Source organism: Erpetoichthys calabaricus, chromosome 1 (genome assembly GCF_900747795.2).
Source record: "Erpetoichthys calabaricus chromosome 1, fErpCal1.3, whole genome shotgun sequence".
Lineage (NCBI taxonomy): Eukaryota > Metazoa > Chordata > Cladistia > Polypteriformes > Polypteridae > Erpetoichthys > Erpetoichthys calabaricus.
In genome coordinates, this window is record NC_041394.2 from 119,504,778 (window position 1) to 119,525,225 (window position 20,448).

The 20,448-nt window shown below is 33.0% G+C and overlaps 1 protein-coding gene across 1 annotated transcript in view; it reads right to left on the bottom strand.

Annotated features, from left to right (window-relative positions):
* Nucleotides 1–20,448, bottom strand: part of dmtn (dematin actin binding protein) — a 115,438-nt gene that overhangs the window by 42,589 nt on the left and 52,401 nt on the right. Inside the window, exons 2-8 of the mRNA XM_051933388.1 lie at nucleotides 17,204–17,263; nucleotides 6,528–6,584; nucleotides 6,158–6,235; nucleotides 3,980–4,135; nucleotides 3,077–3,121; nucleotides 763–895; nucleotides 613–660 (exon numbers count right to left, since the gene is read on the bottom strand). Coding sequence (XP_051789348.1) covers nucleotides 613–660; nucleotides 763–895; nucleotides 3,077–3,121; nucleotides 3,980–4,135; nucleotides 6,158–6,235; nucleotides 6,528–6,536 — 469 coding nt within the window. The 5' untranslated portion in view covers nucleotides 6,537–6,584; nucleotides 17,204–17,263. The remainder of the gene's footprint in view (nucleotides 1–612; nucleotides 661–762; nucleotides 896–3,076; nucleotides 3,122–3,979; nucleotides 4,136–6,157; nucleotides 6,236–6,527; nucleotides 6,585–17,203; nucleotides 17,264–20,448) is intronic.

Genomic DNA, 20,448 nt, shown 5'->3' on the forward strand with positions numbered 1-20,448 from the left:
TTGATCTTTACCTTAAAAACTCATTATGTAATCAAAATGTGATGCCCTGCAAAATTAAACCTCTGTGCGTGCGTGTGTGTGTGAATACTGTAAGTAAGAACACTTTCTGTCTTGAAGTGTGTGAGATATTTAAGTGTCCAAACATACTCATTTAGACTCCCGTTACAGGTAGATCTAATGAGGAAAATGCTATAAAACATGTGTGCAGAGACCGGTAAAGAAGAAAAGATGAGGTGCCGAAGCTCAGTTTGGTTCCTGTTCTACACTCAGTGTTGCTTCAGTGACCTAATGAGGAAATACGCAGATTCAGAATATGGATGTATGAATGTTTTTTAATGAAAAAATACTTCTGCACTAGTTATAATACTATGTTAGATGTTTTGATAATCTATTGTTTCATATATATATATATATATATATATATATATATATATATATATATATATATATATATATATATATATATATATATATATAGTGTCAATTAAAGCATTACATACCTACCAAAAATTGTTTACTCTTTTTATTTATGCTGCAAAAGTACAAAAACAACTATAGAAAACTAAAGTCTAAGTAACTTATAAGAGTTAAAAATTTTCAAATTCACTGTACCTCTTTGTTTATAGATGGGTGGTTTCTTGTATATGTTGGAGCCATTTTCTGTGGAATTAAAGCATAAACATGATTGGTCAAACATGTTATCGTTTTGCCCAATGAATTACTGCAGTATCAATAGATTATTCATGATACAGATAGGCCTACCTGGTCTGTGAAAGTGCTGGACCCCGCTTTTATTTGACACAACACTTGGGCGACCATGAACCAGTGAGGTCACAGAAGTGCTCCCAGGTGACCTCTGCTCCGTCCATTCCCGAGGCTCCTTACCAACAAAATTCTACAAATATAAAGAAAGGAATGGTTTGTGAACTTAACTGTTACAGAAAAATAAAATGCAACCACACACGACTATAGGGAGAGTGGTGCCTAATTAAGGAAGTGATGTGAGTTTTCAATAAATTGTATAGGTTAATGAGCAACTTGATGATGAGTATAAGGAATATAAAAGCTACATTTTCTTGGGTTTTCACAAACCCCTCTTAATCAGCTATTTTACAAGGGAAAAATTAAGTACTACTTTGTTAACCTCACCCCTCAAGTTCCCTACAATAAGGCACCATAAATTGAAAAACAATTGATTGACAATGATTTCATTATATAATGTAATTTTTGGTCCTTCATTAAGATGAAATAAAGTTGTGAAAAGTAATATGAAGGTAACAGGATATCATAATTTAATAAACAAACAAGACAGAGCATATAAATAGTACAAAATCAGACACCTGTTGTTTATAAGATGAATGCCAAAAAATGATAGACACAAGCCACTGAAGATACGAGCTACTTTAGTTACGAGGATTTTCAAGAAAACCTTGCAAATGAATATTGTTTCTTATGATCAAATGTACACTGTCCTTAGAATTAAAATGCACTTCAGTCTATAAACTAAAAGACAGCCAGTTGAAATTGCATCTGTGATTCACTGTGTGATGCTGAAATGGTCATTTACTGTAACCTGCTTCTGGACCCACCCTATAAACAGTACATGTAAATTGTATTACACACACACAATCTGTAAAGCATCTTGAAATGGTGTTTTGTATAGATAGTTTTATATATAGGTTCTATATAAATTAAATGTGTCTAATAACTGTATTTTGCTACAGTCCTCAAGAAAAAATATGGAAGAATAAATAGGCAGTACAAAAATGGGGGTTAGTTTGATTCTGGCAATAAATAATGTGAGCACATAAGGCAGAAAATACTTCAAGATGTTTTTCAGTGTAACTTTGTCTGAAATAAAGCAGATTTTTTCAATTATTAACTCATCAATCAGACTTTAAATATTTAAAGTGATGTTACAGTAAAATAATAGGTAAAGGTTTACAAACCAAGATATTTTTGGAAATCCCATAAAAGGTAGAACTATGCTTGTGGTTGATCATTCTTATTTAATTGGAGCATATACAACTGTTCCATTATTTTTTTTTCATTCTGTTCAAAAGTAGTGTATTTCCTTGTGCAAAGCAAGACCCTTAATCCTGGATGCACAGAATCTTTGTATTGTTTTCTAAATAAAAATATGAGGGACATTCAAAAAGATTCCGGACTGTTGTATTTTCAATGGAAACGGTTAAGGCGGGAGGAGTAGTAATTGGGCATTAAAAAGTTGGTACAACGCTGGGAAAATTGCATCGCAAAGGAAGGTGACTTTGTAGAAAAGTGATGTAATTTGTTTTTAAAATTCTTAATAAATAGAGTTAAAAAAAAGTGCGGAAAGTTTCTGAACGTCCCTTGTATTGATGATTGTTAAGTAGATTCTATATTTTGACTGCTTGAGAGACTCTAAATGAGGCAGTCAGCTTTGCTTTCCACCCAGAAGGAAAAACCCACCAGGTCAGCTGCAGACCTGACCTTAATTAGTCAGTTAGAGGTTTTTTTCCCTCTCCCTGGCACATTCACTGACATACATCCTATGAATTAAGGCTAAAGGATATAATATTCTGTCAAACTCATGAGATATGAAGACTAATAAAGTAAATATGTGTTTTAAAATAACAATGGCTAGGAGATCATTTTAAAAAGTTGGTAAATCAAACAAGCAAAATTCTACAAAAATGTATGGAGAATAGCAGGGCAAACAAACAACCCTAAACTTCCACATTTAGTCAGGAAGACACAGACCAATCCAAAGAGCCAAACTGATGTGAGATCCCACCTTCCAGCTCTCCCCTTTCAGTCCAATCACAATATAAATTAAGAACACCAACAACATCTCTATTTCTTAGAGTAACAAGGGATCAAGGCGTGCGACCCAAACATTCTTTTTAAAAATAAAATGCTAACCAAAACAATCAATGAAATTACCACAAGCTATTCCCCATTTTTCTTTGATGACTTCCTGTCCTTACCTTTAAAAATGTAACATTAGTTAACAAGGCTAAAAATTAGATAATACTCAAAGTTAAACCAATACAATATTAAATTTTACATTTATTATACTTTTCATTTTTCTTACCTCAGGAGAAGGTGGAGGAGATATGGAATGTGGGGACATTGAGCGCTAGAAGAGAAAAATGTTCTTAAATAAACAAAAAACGCTTCATAAGACTATTTTTTATCATACATAAAGAAATACTAGAAGAAAATGACATAATTTATTGCAGTAAAATCAGAAATACTCTTTTATGTAATGCTTTTAAAATTAAGGACTGATAATCAAACATAAAAAAGTTAAAGCAGTAGTAATGGTAACTTTAATGAAAACATAATTCAACATTTGCTAAATAAATACTGTCAATTATTTATTAGAGGAAATTATGACCTGAAGGACATAAAAATGAGCTTTTATTTATTTATTTAGATATGGTTTAAGTGCAGCAAAAGCTACAAGCTTTAATTTGTTTAATAGTATTTTGTGAGTAATTTTCAAGCACATACACTTTACTGCAGTTTAAAGCTTTTTTTTTAAATAAAAAATTACTTGCATTGCTACTTATGCTTTAATCTACATTACTAATTAGTATTAATGAAGAAAATAACGAAAAATCTTTACTAGAATTTACTGTGCGATTGTACTACATGAAGAATGATATGCTATTACCAGATCTGAAAAACTGTTCCTGTACTGAGTGCAATAGAAATCCATTATGTAGAATTATGTTAATCTCTCTCAGTGAAGATATGCGTTTATTATAGATGTAGCAGAACTACAGATTACCAAACTGGATAACGTAGCATTTCCAAACCTGTCAAGCTTGTTTAAAATGTTACATATAGATGACCCATAAAGAGGGAAGAAGAAAAAACCTCTGAAGATGAATTTACAAGAGATAATTAAAATGGTATTTTAGAGTTTCAGAATATAATCTGTGTTTACAATTTGGTCTCTGATACCAAAATTTAAAATTAAGAAACAAACCTCTCTACTCCTGGGGAGATCAATTTTGTCCAGTGCAGAATAATTAAAATGTGGCTCATAAATCATTAAGTCAGGACGCTCTATGTCCAAAATAGCTTTGTCTTTCGGAATGGCAGCCAAATCTTTGTAACCCAACACCTGGTTATCCATCTTTGCCTAAAAATAAAAAAACAAAAATATGAACCTGAAAATATGACAAAGTACCAAAATGTTTTTTAAAAAATCAGCTGTATGGAAATATTTTTAAATACAAGATAATAGTCACATCATTTGTTTTTACAGTAGCATCAATATGATTACAATTTCTAAAATCTGCTTGGGAATATAAATATGTGCTATATCAAATGTAAATGACTATGTTAAGCATAAAAGTAAACATATCTTTCTTCAAATATTATATTTATTCATTTGTAGAGATTTTTGACATATTAAGTATTTTGCACTTTCCATAAATTATTCAGTAATGATCACTCAAAAACCATCTCAAGAAAGCAATTTATCTGTAAATGAATCACCTAAATATTTGCTTTGTTCCTGGAAGAAAGACACACACATAGCAATTTCTCTCTGAAAAAAGTTTGATGTAACAGATATAATGTTATATGTATACAAAACAATTCACAAGCTAGTAAATTAAAACAATGAACACCAATCAAAGGAACCAAACAGTGGCGGCTCGGGTATAGGCACTGTGGAACTGCAGTACCCCATATTTCCACTTGATATTATCGATAACATTTAATATAATGAGTCCTTTATTCTTTAATTCTTTCTTTATACTTGTACAATATATAATCATTAAGCTTAATGTCAGTAGCCATCCCCCAGTTTATGAAAAAGATACAAAAATCTTTGTATGGAACTGTGCGCTTCACAGTGGTGTTTGGCTGTTGTGCGCATGCACACATAGGAAGCTGCATGCGAGGCTGCGAGGAAGAGAGAGCACAGTCGCTCCCGCAGTGCCGACCCTGGCGTGCTGGTGGAAGGTAGTGGGTTTTTTTTTACTCCTTGTGTGTTGTGCTTAAAAACCGTGTACCATATTCTTGAATGTGATAAAGTGTAGAATTAGATTATTATCCTGCTTCCAGCTATTCTATTTGATTCAATTTTTTAAAATTTTCTTTTTATACTTGTTTGTTTCCTTTTACACAATTTTAAAACAAAGGCTAAAAATTTTCTGGAACAGCACCCCCACTAATTTTAGCTACGAGCCGCCACTGGAACCAATCAGACTTATATAAAACACCTCCAATGCAGGGTAATAGATGGTTAGAGCACAAGGAAAGTGCCAGCTCTGGACAGCGTACTAGTCCACAACAGGGTATATACACTCAAATACACAGCAAGACACAATTTACTAACTGACCTGACATATACATTGGTATGGAAATATGGTACGTAGGGAAAAACCCATGCAGATGCACATAGAGAAAGCAAGCTCCAAACTAATGATGACAAAGCCAGAGTGTGAACCTGTGCAAACTACAAAGCCAATGTGCCTTGCCCAAAATCGCTGGAACTAATAAAAAAGTAAAATAAATTTAAATGTAAATTCTAATTGTACAATTACAGTAAATATTAAGGTAAAAGTGTATCATAGCATAAAGCAATGCCCAAAAAAGAAGAACATTCAACAGCAGGTTATGATAAAGGTCTACATTCATTTTAATAGTTTTTAAACATGAAATTAATATTCTGTGTATGAGCAGCTATTTAATTACTTAAAATGTGTTATTTCCTCATCAGTTAATCTGTCACTCCACAAAGACTCATGCAGATGGTTTGGCACTGTCACCTACTGTATCTTTTTCACTCTCATTAGTATGACATACACTGTTATTGTTCAGTTTCAGGAAACTCTAAAAAAAGATGGATTGTTTACAGTTTTCCACATTATAAGAAAATATTAAAATGAGATTCACTTAAGATGAAATAAATTGCAAGTAATTCATTTATGCAAATACTATATTTAATTATTCCTATTTCATTAGATATTGTTTATACTGAGATAAAACTCAGTGGTATTTACTGTATGTACAGGTCCCAAAAGTGCAGGAAAAAAAATAACAATTTAAGTATAAAAACAGTGCACACTTTTGCTAAAGCAATCATTCAAAAACTATAAATTTAAAATTAAAAGATTTGACACACACAGAACAATGTACAAAAAAATCTCACCACTAAAGTTGCTGCAGGAGACCCCGGCATGCTGGGCCCTCGAGAAGTGCTTACACTTCCTGGAGATGTTCGAGTTGACTGCAGACAATAAAAATACATGTGGTAGACCATTATGGAAAGAAAGAGATAGTGTACAAAGACCGTTGAAGTCAAATAGGTACCATAAAAACAAATATTCATCCATTTTAGAATTTTATAAGTCTTACTCAATAACATTTTTTAATTTTCACCATTAGGATAGCTAACCTGTACAAGGAAGTCAATCTGAAATTATTACACTAAGTATTTGCTAAGTTAGACAAACAAATCAACATTTCTTAATACCAGTCTTCAAAACTATAAAGGAAAAACAGAAACATTACACAATTACCTTCTGCATCCTTTTACTTCTGGAAGTATCCTTGTGTTTACAGAATCAAAAACTATACTGTAAATACAAAAAGAAATAGACATACCTTATTAATTATCATTCAATGTTAAATTCAAAAACAATAAAGAATGCCAAAATAATAACTCATAAAAAATAGCCTGTAATACATGTTATTAAAGAAAAGTAAGAAAAGTAAAATCTACAGAACAAATTCTCTGAAGGACTCCATTGATGACCTAAGCTCAGTTAGTCCATTTTTGTCTTATTCTTATTTCATAAATACTTGTAACTCCTGTTACCAAAAATGTCTAGCTTTGGAAGTAAGCCACAGTGAGGAACAATGTCTTAAATTCTTACTGGCTGTTTATAATAGTTTTTCATAATTTGTAAATACACATTTGGCTTAACTTTTATCTAAGCAGCTATTCATTGCCTTTGGATAGAAGTTCTTCATCTAAAATTATTGGGATTTATTTTGCCTCCCCTTTACAGTTTAGAGTTTCAATTTTAGGTATTTGTCTCTTTTGAAGTTGACTAACAATTTGTTGGCCACATTCTTCTTTTCTTTCAGTAGCACTAGTACAATTATATCAGACTTTAGTTTATCTTTAAAACAAGTAAAGCAAATATGACCCTGCAATTTTTATATGCTTAAAATAGAAATCCTCTTCACATGTACGACAAGTAAGCAGTAATAAAACCCTTGCAAATCAGGCATGTAAAGGTCAAACTTCTTTGGTGTGACAAAAAAGCACATTCCAGTCCTTGTAATTTAAAATTAAATTTGTCAAGTAAACAGAAACCATTAAAACAGATAAAAAACAGTAAAGAGCAATGCAAATCTGGAGCAATTACTTTCTTTCTTGAAGGAAGGCGAGCATCAGTTTGTAATCACCAGCCTCGTCGGACAAAGTACATATGCCTCATGAGCCAAACCTTTTTGACACAAAGACTCAAAAAAAGGCTAGTTAAGCATTTGTCATGGTTATCTAGTCTCCATGGCTACCTGCAAATGATCCTGGCAACTGTAAAAACAGCTATTTTTATTCTTTCTTAATAGTCTGTTACAGTTATCAGTCATAATTGTGGCTGCATTGCTCATTAGGCATTTGCTGTTTACTCAGTTCTGTCAACATTTCATTTAAAGGTTCAAAAATGTACCCATATGCTTTGTGGCTCTTCAAAGTCAACCAACACAAAATCTTCAAAATTTCAAAAACATAGGGTCAATGTACCTAATACAGTAGGTTAGGTACACCAGGGAAAAGGTTGATGAGGTAATATGACAACATACTTCTTTTCCTTTTAGTGCACAGCCCTGAAGAAATGATGGATGACAAAACCTAGTCCTGCCCTCTGATTCCTCCCTTCTGATCCTTCCATTTTAAAAGAACAGAACAAATAGCAGTCATCATTTTGACAGACATGATAGCCAAATACAATCCTCTGCAATGTCTAGTAGCAGGCCAGGGAAAATTAAAGAGATTAGAAGGTTTAATGCATATGCTCAGACTTTGATGTAGGATAGATAAATAGAAATTCATGAGACTTTGAGATTACTTCTGGAACAGATGACACATTGTCGTTGAACCAGAGGGGCACCAGTGCATTGGGGAGGTGTACATGTAGGCTAGTTGACAATTGTTTAAACTAGGAATGGGATAGCAGAGCAGTAGAAGCCTCTATAGATTTAGTATGTTCAATAATCAAGGTAGAATTTGGGGGATAGATGTGATTGAACTATTAAGATCTAGTGACCAGAAAGTAGTACATTTCACATTGATTGTGACAAAGTGCATTTTCAAAAATTAAAGATCCTAATTTGAATTTTAGTAGGGCAAATTTTGAGCAGATGCAGCAAAGCCAAAAAAAGATAATAAGTGTGGAAATAGTTGGACAGAGCTGAGGCAGGTGTAAAAGAGTTAAGCTTATCCCAAAATTTAGAAGCAGTAGGGATTTGAAGAAAACTTCAAAGTAAATAAATAAGGAGGAAAAAATGTTATAAAGAAAAAAATCTATGTATAAGACTAGTAACTCCAGCACTAACTGTAGGGCTTTTGACAGCATTGCTGCAATAATTGAAATTGATATTAGGAACACTTAAAGGCAACTGGAGAGAAATACTACAGAAAAGGAAAAATATGAAGAGATTAAAAATGGTTATGGGGCTGAACCAATTAATTATAGGCCAAAAAGTTTAACAAGCATCATGGGTAATTTAATGGAAGCTTTTATAGGGAAACGACTGAGCATCACATGTCAAGAAAAGGTGTATTAGTAAATAATTAGCATGGGTTCAGAGAAGGAAGATTGTGTTCCACTAATATCTTGCAATGCTATGAAGAAGTAACAAAAGCATACAATAAGAGTGGTGAATATAATATCATTTACATTAGTTTTCGGAAGGATTTTTATAAGATACTACATGTGAGGCTAATCAAACTAAAAGAAGTGGGAATTCAGGGTGATGTGTGTAAGGTCATCGTGGCATGAGGAACCATTTCTGAATTAGGTGATGTTAAAAGTGGTGTCCCTTAAGGATCAGTGCCCCAACTTTAGCAAAATATCAAGCCAAGATTACAATGGCTAGGAGTAGTTTCTGCTAAATATATTACTTTGCAAGTTATTCCTCTTAGACAACACTGATGTAAAACCTGCACTTTTTAAGTAACAACTAACATCTACCTAATTAACTGTCTTTTGAATTTGAAAACACTCTGATTATGTTGCCTATTAATCTCCACATTGCCTTCATCTATGATGAAGATTCTCGGTCTTGAACATGCTCACAAGAACATGCTCTAACTAATCTTGTTATTAGTGTAGCAGTTTTTTCACCAAGGACACTCTTTAGTATTGTTATGTTCTTGTAATATGGACACCGAAACTGTGCACATTATTCCACATGCGGCACAACAAGCATAAAATCTCTACACATGTCCAGAATTTTATACAGTGCACTGATCAGATCAACATCTTTTTAACCTTATAGCCACTTCTGAATGCTATTTAATTATGGACACCAATATGTCCATCAGAACTTCCACTTCTTAGTCAAAAGTCAATTCTATAATTATAGTTACTGTTCTTGCTTCCCATGTGTAAGTCTTCATATCTATATATATTAAAATTTATCTGTTATATTTCTAGCCAATACTGCATTTTGTACATATGAAACATTTTGGGTTGCATTGACTCAAACTGGTTTTGTGTCATTTGCAAAGTTAGCTAATATGTTATTTACACTTTCATCATTTTTTTTTATACAGAGAGACACACAGAAATGTAGCTCCTTGAAAGGCAAAGAGATAAAGGTAGTGGGAAGTCACCATGCAGAGCATTTCTTTTGTTACATCTGTTATCTGTGTCCTTGTTAGAAAGAAGACATGCCATATTCTTTGGAGCAGTGTACTTTATTGTAGAACTATATGTTCATACAAGTGTCTTCAAGCAAACGTGATGTAATCTTTGGATTAATATCACAATTCAGCAATTAGCAAAAAGACTGGCTACTGATTTTTTGAGACAATACACTGAAAACAAGAAATATTTGGATTAATATAAATTCCACATTCATATGGCAAGACTTAAGCCAGTTTATTCTAGACCTTATTATAAAAGAACTTCAACTGCTTCCCTTGTTCATGTGGAAGGAGACAACAACTATGAAATTCAGCCAATTTCAGATCCTCGTAAACAAGGCTTTCTGTATAATATATAATTCATTGACGAAGGTATGGTCCCAAGGAACATTCTTGGGCTTGTGCAGATCATGTCAATAAAGAAGCAAACCCCAAAATTTCAAAACTCAAAAAAAAAATCTTGTACTTAAATTACAGTAAATTCAGAAGACCAAATCTTGTTATGAAAATTAAAAAACAACTTAAACTTAGATATGTAGAATTCTTCATCAAATTCCTAATTCTAAATGCAAGCAGAACTTTCATAAAGAGTCTGACACATAAAAGGAAAATACCGGAACACCATTCAGAAGGGATGTTTCCTCATATATTTGTTTCCTCATATATTTGCTGCTCAGGAGACTATGCTGGAATAAGCAGCAACATCTGTGCAGGCAGCAAAGATTGAAAGATAACAAATGAAGTTTTGATACACAGATATGAACAGTGAGTGAACAATATGAATGTGAAATTTGAAATAGCTTTTAAAACAAATTGCATGTATTAATATAGTCTTTACCAAAACAAGTGTCTAGACAAAACTATAAGTTTCATTTATTTATTTTATCTTATACTTGCATCAATTAAAGAAAACAATTCAGTTAACTTATTTTTATAAAGATGTCTCCTCATTCTTTGTGGAAACATTCAAAAAATGTGACAAAAAAATCATTGCTACATTTTACAATATATCATACTTATACAGTGTTCATTTGATTGGACATTGATTAATTTTTGCCTTTGTAAATCTAATTCCTTAAGAGCATTTCGATCAAGATGCCGTACGATCGCAATGAACAAAAATATTAACTGATACACTTAATTACAAAAGTTCCGAAACGCACACCATTGTTCACTTGAATCCATCTTAGTTAACCTAGAATAAATTTTCTGTTATTCATAATCTTTCAATGTGTTTTTAAAATGAAAAGTTTTCTTTCAATGTAAAACTCAAAATCTTTATTTGTTAATAAAGACAAAGTCGAACTCAATTAAATCCCGAAGTAAAACAAATAATCATGTAATGTTGGAAAATACAGTAACACACAATTCCACTACAGATCTGATAAAATTGTAAAAATTCAATTTAGTCTATGCCTGCATGAATACAATGTGTAATTTGCTTAGAAATATATGTGTAATGCAAGTAGCAAAATTCTATTTAAGTCAATAACTATAATGTGAGAACAAGAATTTTAACTGTAATGTGTTACACTACTTCATTACTTGGAATTGTAATTAGATTACAGTAACATGTTACTTTGTACTGCAGTACCCCCAATAGATCAATTACATAAATTTTGTTTCAATTATCTTTAATAGTTTCAAGAAAAATTATTTGGCTATTTATTTTATGAAGTATTAAAGAAAATGAACATTTTATTATAACTGTTCACGTTTAAAGGAAAAAACACATTCTTATTTACTGTGTACTTGTTTTCCCAATGCAACCAGTGAATTTGTCCCAGATTTTTAAATATTATCACAAGCAGTTAAGGTGTAATTAAGGTGTAATTGTTGATTGAAGCCATTTTACCCCTGCCTGTCCTCTGTCAATAGATTTGTTTTGAATTTCAAGTTCATGTATAACACTGGAATTTTTTGCTTATGTGTCTCCCCTGACCAGAGATAGTAATACAATACTTTCAAAGACAACAAAACCAATGAATACAACATACATATAAACTACATTTATACAGTTTGGCTTAGATGCATTGGTTTTAAATGTTCTAATTAGAAGGCAACTGCGTGACAATTTTTGTGCTGTCTTCACTAATCACTTCGGTGCTTTGGACTAAAGATGTTATGTAGCCTCCATTTTGTACCTGTAGATATTGTTGAATGTAAATGGAGAAATCTGGAGGAACTAGTGAGGCTGTCCTCTTCTCTCCAAGCTATCTTGTCTTTCTTGGTGATCAGGCTTATGGTATGGCAATGTTTCCCCAAGAAAAAATGTTATTGCTGAATGAGGATGGGAGGGAGAATTGATTTTAGGGAAGTAGCACTGATCAATAATATAATAAGTATAATATAAATAAAATATATATTATGTAAATATAAACTGTCATCTTAAGTGAATCACATCATGTGACTAGTTACTAGATTGTTTCTAGTTTACTCACTGATTAAAGGTTGTGTATGGTATCACCCACAAGGCGAGGGTCATTTTGGCAACCAGTTGATGTAAAGGACAGCAGACAAAGCACAAAAGTAAACAAACACCACGGACAGCTTGGTTGCACTTAAAAAATCTGCAACAACTGAATAAATCAATTAATTTCAAGATTAAATGCTTCAATAACTTTACACTTTCCTCAGGTATAGCACCCCAACGGCTTACTGAGCGGATGATTGGGTCTACTAGGCAGCCCAATCACTAATGTCCATGATAGGGGAAACAATGAGATGTTTTGGACTATATGGTCATAGGTGATCAGTATATTACTCTGTAGCTTTATGTGTCTTGGATCAGAATGGATAAAGTAATGCAACAAGTCCACATGTGCTGGAATTTGCCACTTGAGAAGTCCAAACCCGAGGTGCAGATAGAGTCACTAAATCCAAATTCTAGGACCTTGGTGATCAGCTTTGATAGAGCAACTATGGTAAATGCTGAACCATAGTATATACACAGCAGTTTAATGGCATCCTCTGTGGACTAGATGTGACAATATATATACTGCAGAGGGTCCAAAATATCTGGAACATTTTATTTAAAGTGAGTGCCATAGTCTGTAGTTACTGAGAAAGTCTAATTTTTTTTCCTTTGGCATAAGAGTAATTGCTTTTTTTAAACTGGATGTAACCACTGGTTCTCCTAGTGAAATATTAAACATGTCATTGAAAATGTCAGACAATTGTTTCCTTTAAGTTTTTAAAACATGTCCTGAAATTCCATACAGAACAGATGCTTTATGGGCATTGGCTAATTTAAAAAATATCTTTAGATCATCCACAGAAGGATGAATCATGCAATGCTAGGGGCATTCACATGGAAGAAAGCTTATGATTGCAATCAAAGTGGGCATAAAAAGCATTAAGGTTACCCAAGAGAAAATATGTGGACGAGATTAGATTAGGCCTTAATTTCTTGGCATACAACAATATTTTTGAATGAGAGCTTACATCTCCATGAGTTACATCAAATGCTAGACCAAATGCTAGTACAAGGATTTTAAAATTTTTAAGTGTGTTTATTTATGTATGTATGCATGCATGTATGTATGTATGTATGTATTGCTTTTTATCACTTTGGCTTGACTGCATTCTTTTGTTTACTTTATGTTTTAATGGTAATAGCACTGCATATCATCTATTTAATTTAAAACAGCATAAATTGCATTCTCCAATGCCATGGATGGCATTTCACATAAAGTTAATGTTACACTGCATGACTTCTATTTGGAGGGTATAGCAAACTTGATGACTGCAGTTACTGATGTCATTGCCAGAGGATGTCAGAATTGCAGAGTATGTTAAATTAGACTACTGCATGTCAACTTTCTGCACAGTTTCACATCTCCAAAGTACTGCAAGCTCACTCCTTTTTCTGACAGCCAATAATATGTTGTATGACAAAGTTGGTGCCCGTGCATAGGCTTTACAGGTACGACAAGTACAGCCACAATCGTGGCCCTTTTTTTACCTTATTTTCCATTCTGTCTTGATATGTAAAACACACAACAACAGATCTCTCTTCTTATTTGATCTACAAAAAACATTTGAGTCTCTCTTCTGTTTATGTGGTCCAACACATTATTCTTATGTATTCCTGGTTAGCTACATTATATGCATTGTACATCAAGGTTGTCAGCTCTCACATACACACAAGCCCACCTCTACAAACTTAGACAAAATTAACCTGTTTGAACAAACCAGTTTGATTTCATTGGGGTGAATTCCATACTGGCTGGACTGGATCACTGGGTATGTCAAACTACATGATGGGAAGCCACAGGAGTGTACAGCGACAGGCTAAGATTATGTAAATGATGTTTGTGACTGAAAATTACTGGAAAAGTCATGTAATGAGACATGGCCTTAAAGTGTGCATAAAAGCAGCTATATTTTACTATAACTTTGCGTTAGAATGGGGAGAGACTGTTTGTTTGTGGGAAAATATTTCTGAAAATAACAATAAGGGATAAACACAATGTTTTGTAAATGAATAAAGAAGGAATAGGATATCTGTAGAGAAGTACACTTTCTTTGTTTGTGAAAGCTAGTTAGGGCTGATTAGGTTTAGATTGACACTAGCTCCCAAAAATTAAAACAACAGAAAGCCAATTGGTAATATGCTGGCTTTTACCTTAGAATATTTCTGGTTTTAAGTTTATTTTTGCTTTTGCTAAGCAACCATATATGAATTCCAGACTTTATCCTACTTTGAAATTGCTAACTTTGAGTTTAGACTACCTAAATTCTGACAACTGCTAATTTAAAATCATGTAATCAATAAGATTTTGTTCTCATTTTTTCAGTGTGATAGATTATGACATATCAGACAAATCTGAATCTGATCTACCTTGTATGAAGCAACATTTAATATTGTAACTAAAATATCATGCAATAAAATTTTGATCCAAAATAAGAATAGTACTTAAATCCAAATGCCTTGAGTACTGAGAAAAGCGCTATATAAATGTAATTAATTATTATTATTATTATTATTATTATTATTATTATTATGATTATCTTTCTATAAAATATGATTAACCAAGAATCTATAAAATGAACAAGGCCCATGCAAGGATCAGCAGGCATAACAAAATTAAAGTATTTGAAAACCAGGAAAGATAGCATAACTATATACCAAAATGTAGCAAAAATACGTATTTAAAAATGTATGTTTAAGAACCAAATTGCATCCAGTATGCATCTCTTTAACATATATAAACTAAAATGTTTTATACCTTGCGGTAGGTTGGCACCCTGCCCGGGATTGGTTCTTGCCTTGTGCCCTGTGTTGGCTGGGATTGGCTCCAGCAGACCCCCCGTGACCCTGTGTTCGGATTCAGCGGGTTGGAAAATGGATGGATGGATGTTTTATACCTTTACTTTAAAAAGGTTATACTTGTGCATCAATATAATGCATACTGCCAAGTAAGTAATCTAATCTAGTTTTCCTAAGCATTTTACAAGCATGCATGTTTTCTCTGAAATTATCCTTGAAAAACCAAAATAAATAATTAAAGTATATATTTCGATCATTACACAAGAATTCACATGGGCCAACTATGGTTTCAGTAATGGATACAAAAATTTAAAAGGTATTGACTTATAATCTGATACTTCATATTAAGCATTGTACATAGTTCACAATAAAAATCAAAATCCAGCTCCTGAAGGAAACTGTAGTAATATTTATAATATGCAGGACACAAGGAGCTCTGAAAGCATCTGAAGCTGACATTCTCACTTCAGCAACTCATTACACTACTCATTGGCCTTGCTTTAAATTCCCATCCTGGTGCTCTCTTTACAGCATATCAGTACTCCCCAAGGCTAATTAAAACAAATTGTTCCATTTCTTCTTATATAAAAATCTTACACAATGAGTGTGTAATGCTACAGAGAACATTCACATGACTTCTGTAGGTGCAAAGAAACCTTACTGAAAATATAGCTCGTACTGTAGCATTGGCTTTTTGTCACTTCACACAATTACTGTTTTCTCCCTTTTATTTTACACTTGGCATTCTGATTTGCTCTTCACAAATTGCTATTTGCTTTTCAATCTGCTTTGTGATGGAGCTTTCAAGGGTTTAATTAATACTAGTAAAAAGCTGGTACATACAAATATTGATTCATTAATCAAACAAAATCAAAAGTGAAGACTGATTATGAAAATATTAGTTAAGTTATTAAAAATAAAATATGGTAACATGTAGTATTTGGAATTTGAATAGTTTACAGTATGTAAATATTATTAACAATTATGGTAGAGCAATGGAAATTATGTAATTTCAATAAATTTATGCTTAGATATGATTGCATTATTTATTAAATGATTTGTCCTTTTTATTAGTTTCAAAATAACACAACTAGGTACAGTGAAAATGTAAACAAGGAATATTATTCTCAACATATTTGCTATAACTACTATTCAGTAAAGAAAACATTAATTAAAAAAAAAACAATGAAAACATGCATATTTTTATTTAACTGGCTGTTGTTTGAGAGTTTAGCTCTATTACTGCTTTCCCTTTCTTATTACATAAAAGCCATCACAGTGTAATCAAATTTTCATGGAGTGTTTACTTTGCATATTAACAGCTAGATTTGGGATTTGCCTACTTTATTATGTGCCTGCCATCTGATGCTTAATTACATACAACACATGTGATTTGCAGGAAAGCAAGTAACATTATTTCCATATCTATGTCCTTCAAAAAGGAGGCTCAAGGAGAGAACATGCTGAAGTTTCAGTCAGTTCAGCCTCAGCTATTTTAAATCAGTGAAACATTCAAGTTCTACCACAGGCTTTCAGCCTCAGCACTACCTTTACAGCAGCAGCATATTAAACAAAAGAGTTACAAAAACATTGAAATGCACCCAGACTATTTTCCCTTGTTCAAAATGGATCTTACACAATCTGCAAAATATTCTATAAGGTTGAAGGAAAACATTCATACGACAGCTAGAAAGTAATGTACTGTACGACAAGCTAGAATCTCTCCTCATCGTGCTCTAAGCAATACGCCAATACAAGTGCAACTATAAAAGTAGACAAACATCTGATTGAAACTGAACAAAACTCTTACACAAACCATTGTTTTTAGTATATCTTTGCTTGTTTTTTTGGTAGATTTTTTTTTTTCTCACAGAAAAATTAAGAAATAAAAAAAAAAAAGCGTGATACTGATTCTTTGTGTTCCTTTTGGGTAACTTGGAAAGTACCTGCTGGTGGGGTTCAACTTTGAACAACATCATACTCTTATAACCACCTACAGGCTCACCCACTACTGCATACGAGACATTTGTTATCACTCGTACCTGTTCCTTGCTGGGAGGTCATCTCCAGTGTCTTCCTCTTTCTCTCAGAAATTATGTTTTCTGTGAAGAGAAAAGTGAATTGATTTGGAACATTAAACCTCTATGACTGTTGCGTTAAAAAAGCAAAGAACTGAAAGTTTTGTGTAATCTCACTTAACCAAAAAGACAAAGCATAACTCTTTTCATACATTTATTAGCTGATTCTAATTATTGAAGTTTTTTTTTGTGCCTAGCATATCCTGGCACACTAACTCAGGTCAGGTCAGGTCAGGTCAGGTTGGAGATCATGCACTGGTACAGCGCGTTGCCGCACCCACCACATGACGAAACAGCTCTTTATCCTGGTTGGCAAGACCCCAGGCAGACATGTAGTCCAGTCCCAACCTACGGAAATGACCCTCCATCTGCCACAGCCAGGTGTTACGTGGGCGTCTCCTTGGCCTGGTCCAGCCACTCGGGTCCCCAATAATGAGAATCTTACAAGCTGGATCACCCTCGGGGAATCACGCCACATAGCCGTAGTGCCATAACTGACGCTTCCTCACAATGCTGCAGGTCATTTGGGACTACATGAGCAACCGCTCATTCAACACAAAGTCAAATCAACGTTACCCAAGGATTCTCCAAATAGACACAGTACAAAAGGAGTCCAGTCTTCGTCTCAGGTCACTGGATAGCATTGAGTACTTTCACTACAGTGTTTGGGACAAAGCAGAAACTAACTCTCAATGGGATGAATGCCAGTCTTGCACAGAGCACACACTTGGATAAATCTAAACTTGTCAGTTCCAGCAGTATATGTTTAGACTTTAAGAGAAAAACCCAGGAAGAACAAACAGATTTCAGACAGAGAATGATCCATGCAGGAATATCTCAATGGTCCAAACAATGTAATGTAACAATGTAAATCTATTGTACCTCCAATCCACCTTACAAGTCTCAAATATCTTTCACATGTTTTGTTGCAAAAATTATAAGCAAATTTGTGGGAAGATAAAAGTATATTCATCTCAGGTGTTTCAACTTTTAAAAATTTTTTTCAGACCCACTTATTCCATTACAGACCATATCTGTGCAATCCTGGGAGTAAATCAGTATTAAGTTTGCCACATTACATGCATAAGTACCTTCACCCACCAACACTCATGCTGGGCCAATTTTGAGTTGCCAATTAAATAATAAGTTCAGCTTTGTGTTGGGGACAGAAACCTGAAGAAAAGAAACAGAAAACCAACAGAAAGAACACCTGTGCACAGGGAGAATGTGCAAAACCTACACTGATAGTAACTGTGGTGGAAAGTGAATCCAGGTATCTGACGCTATGAGGTTATATTATTAACCACTGTGCCAACGTGTCTTTTGATGTCAAGATTAATAAAACATTGTATAATATTGAGCAAAACTGATTACTACTTTTTCTGTATTTATACCATCTCACACCACTGTATAGCAGTAGATTGATGTACCATGTTAGCCATAGATTGATACAGGAGAAAGTAGAGTGAAATGACACCTTTTATTGGCTAACTAAATAGATTACAAATGCAAGCTTTCTTTGTTACACCTTGCCTGATGAAGGGGCCTTAGCTGACTCGAAAGCTTGTATTTGTAATCTATTTAGATAGATAGATAGATAGATAGATAGATAGATAGATAGATAGATAGATAGATAGATAGATAGATAGATAGATAGATAGATAGATAGATAGATAGATAGATAGATAGATAGATAGATAGATAGATAGATAGATAGATAGATAGATAGATACTTTATTAATCCCAATGGGAAATTCACATTCTTCAGCAGCAGCATACTGATACAATAAATAATATTAAATTAAAGAATGATAATAATACAGGTGAAAAAAACAGACAATAACTATGTATAATGTTAAAATATAGAATATATAAATATATATATATATTTAGTTAGCCAATGAAAGGTGTCATTTCACCCTACTTTCTCCTGCACCATTGTATAGTGCTATTATACTCTTAAGCTAGTACAAGATAGGATTTCCAAAATTAAGAAGCTGATGCTAACTGAAAACTGTTTAACATGTATCATAAAGTTAAATACTTGTTAAAAATAATAAATATCTGCACAAGCAAGCTGTGCAATGGGCTGAAGAACCTGCCCATATTTTTACATTATCCAAAATAACCAGAAACTGTTGCCTTTGATGTTAAATAAAAATTATCATTAAATAAAAACAACTACACCAATGTACCGTATCCATTCCTTTTATGAATTCAAATGCACTAATTTGGCTCATTCCAGGCCTTCCACTAAGAATTTACCTGTTACCTGACATGTGACACTTTCTTTTACTGTATATCTTACATTGTCATTTCAAAGCAGAAACAGAAAATTGTGGATCCTTGCAGAAAAACAAAAAAGAAACTTGGAAACACAATATACTGGCTGTGATGAAGACTCATTGTCTTTCTTAAACCCAAATTATTTTCTGCTAGGTATGTGTGGCCCCTTTTTGTCCTGTGATTATTCATCAGTCCATCTATTACACTGGCACCATGCCGCCTCCTTGTAGTATTCTTTATGGAAGACCTTTTACAATGCTCATTTTTAGATTTTATACAACATCTAAACATAATGTTTAATATCAGCAATACTTATTGTATGACATCGCTCACTAAACAAGTTTTTATTAGAAAGCAATTCAACAAGATAACATTTGTCTTTTAGTAGAAGTTAATCAAATCAAGAAAGCATACAAAACAAAATTCAATGCTTTTGAAATGTAAGGTTAGAGAATATTGTGTACATTGTGGATTCAATACAAACAATCTGTCAGTTTATCCTTCAGCTACAGTAATATTAAAATTAACATAATATAGTTACAAAACAAGTAAACACAAGTCATTCGAACAGATTGATACCATCACCAATAAGCAAAATATAACTCTTAGAATACAGACATTGTCACTGACAGAAAAATAAGACAAACTACTGACCACAAGTGACCAATGTTTTAAAATTTCAAACTAAAGAAATTTATAATCACCATTATTTCAAAATGAATAAATGTTTTTAATATGTATAATCTGATGATCATGATATTTTACACTGCAAAACGCAGACTTTAAAAAAACTTTCTTGTGTGACAGTAGTAATAGTGCTTTCCATTTCATACGTAGTCCACAGCAGGGCATATTCACACTTAATCATATGGGGACAATTTAGTCAGTAGTAGGGTTATCATGATTGATTTTGGAAAAATAAA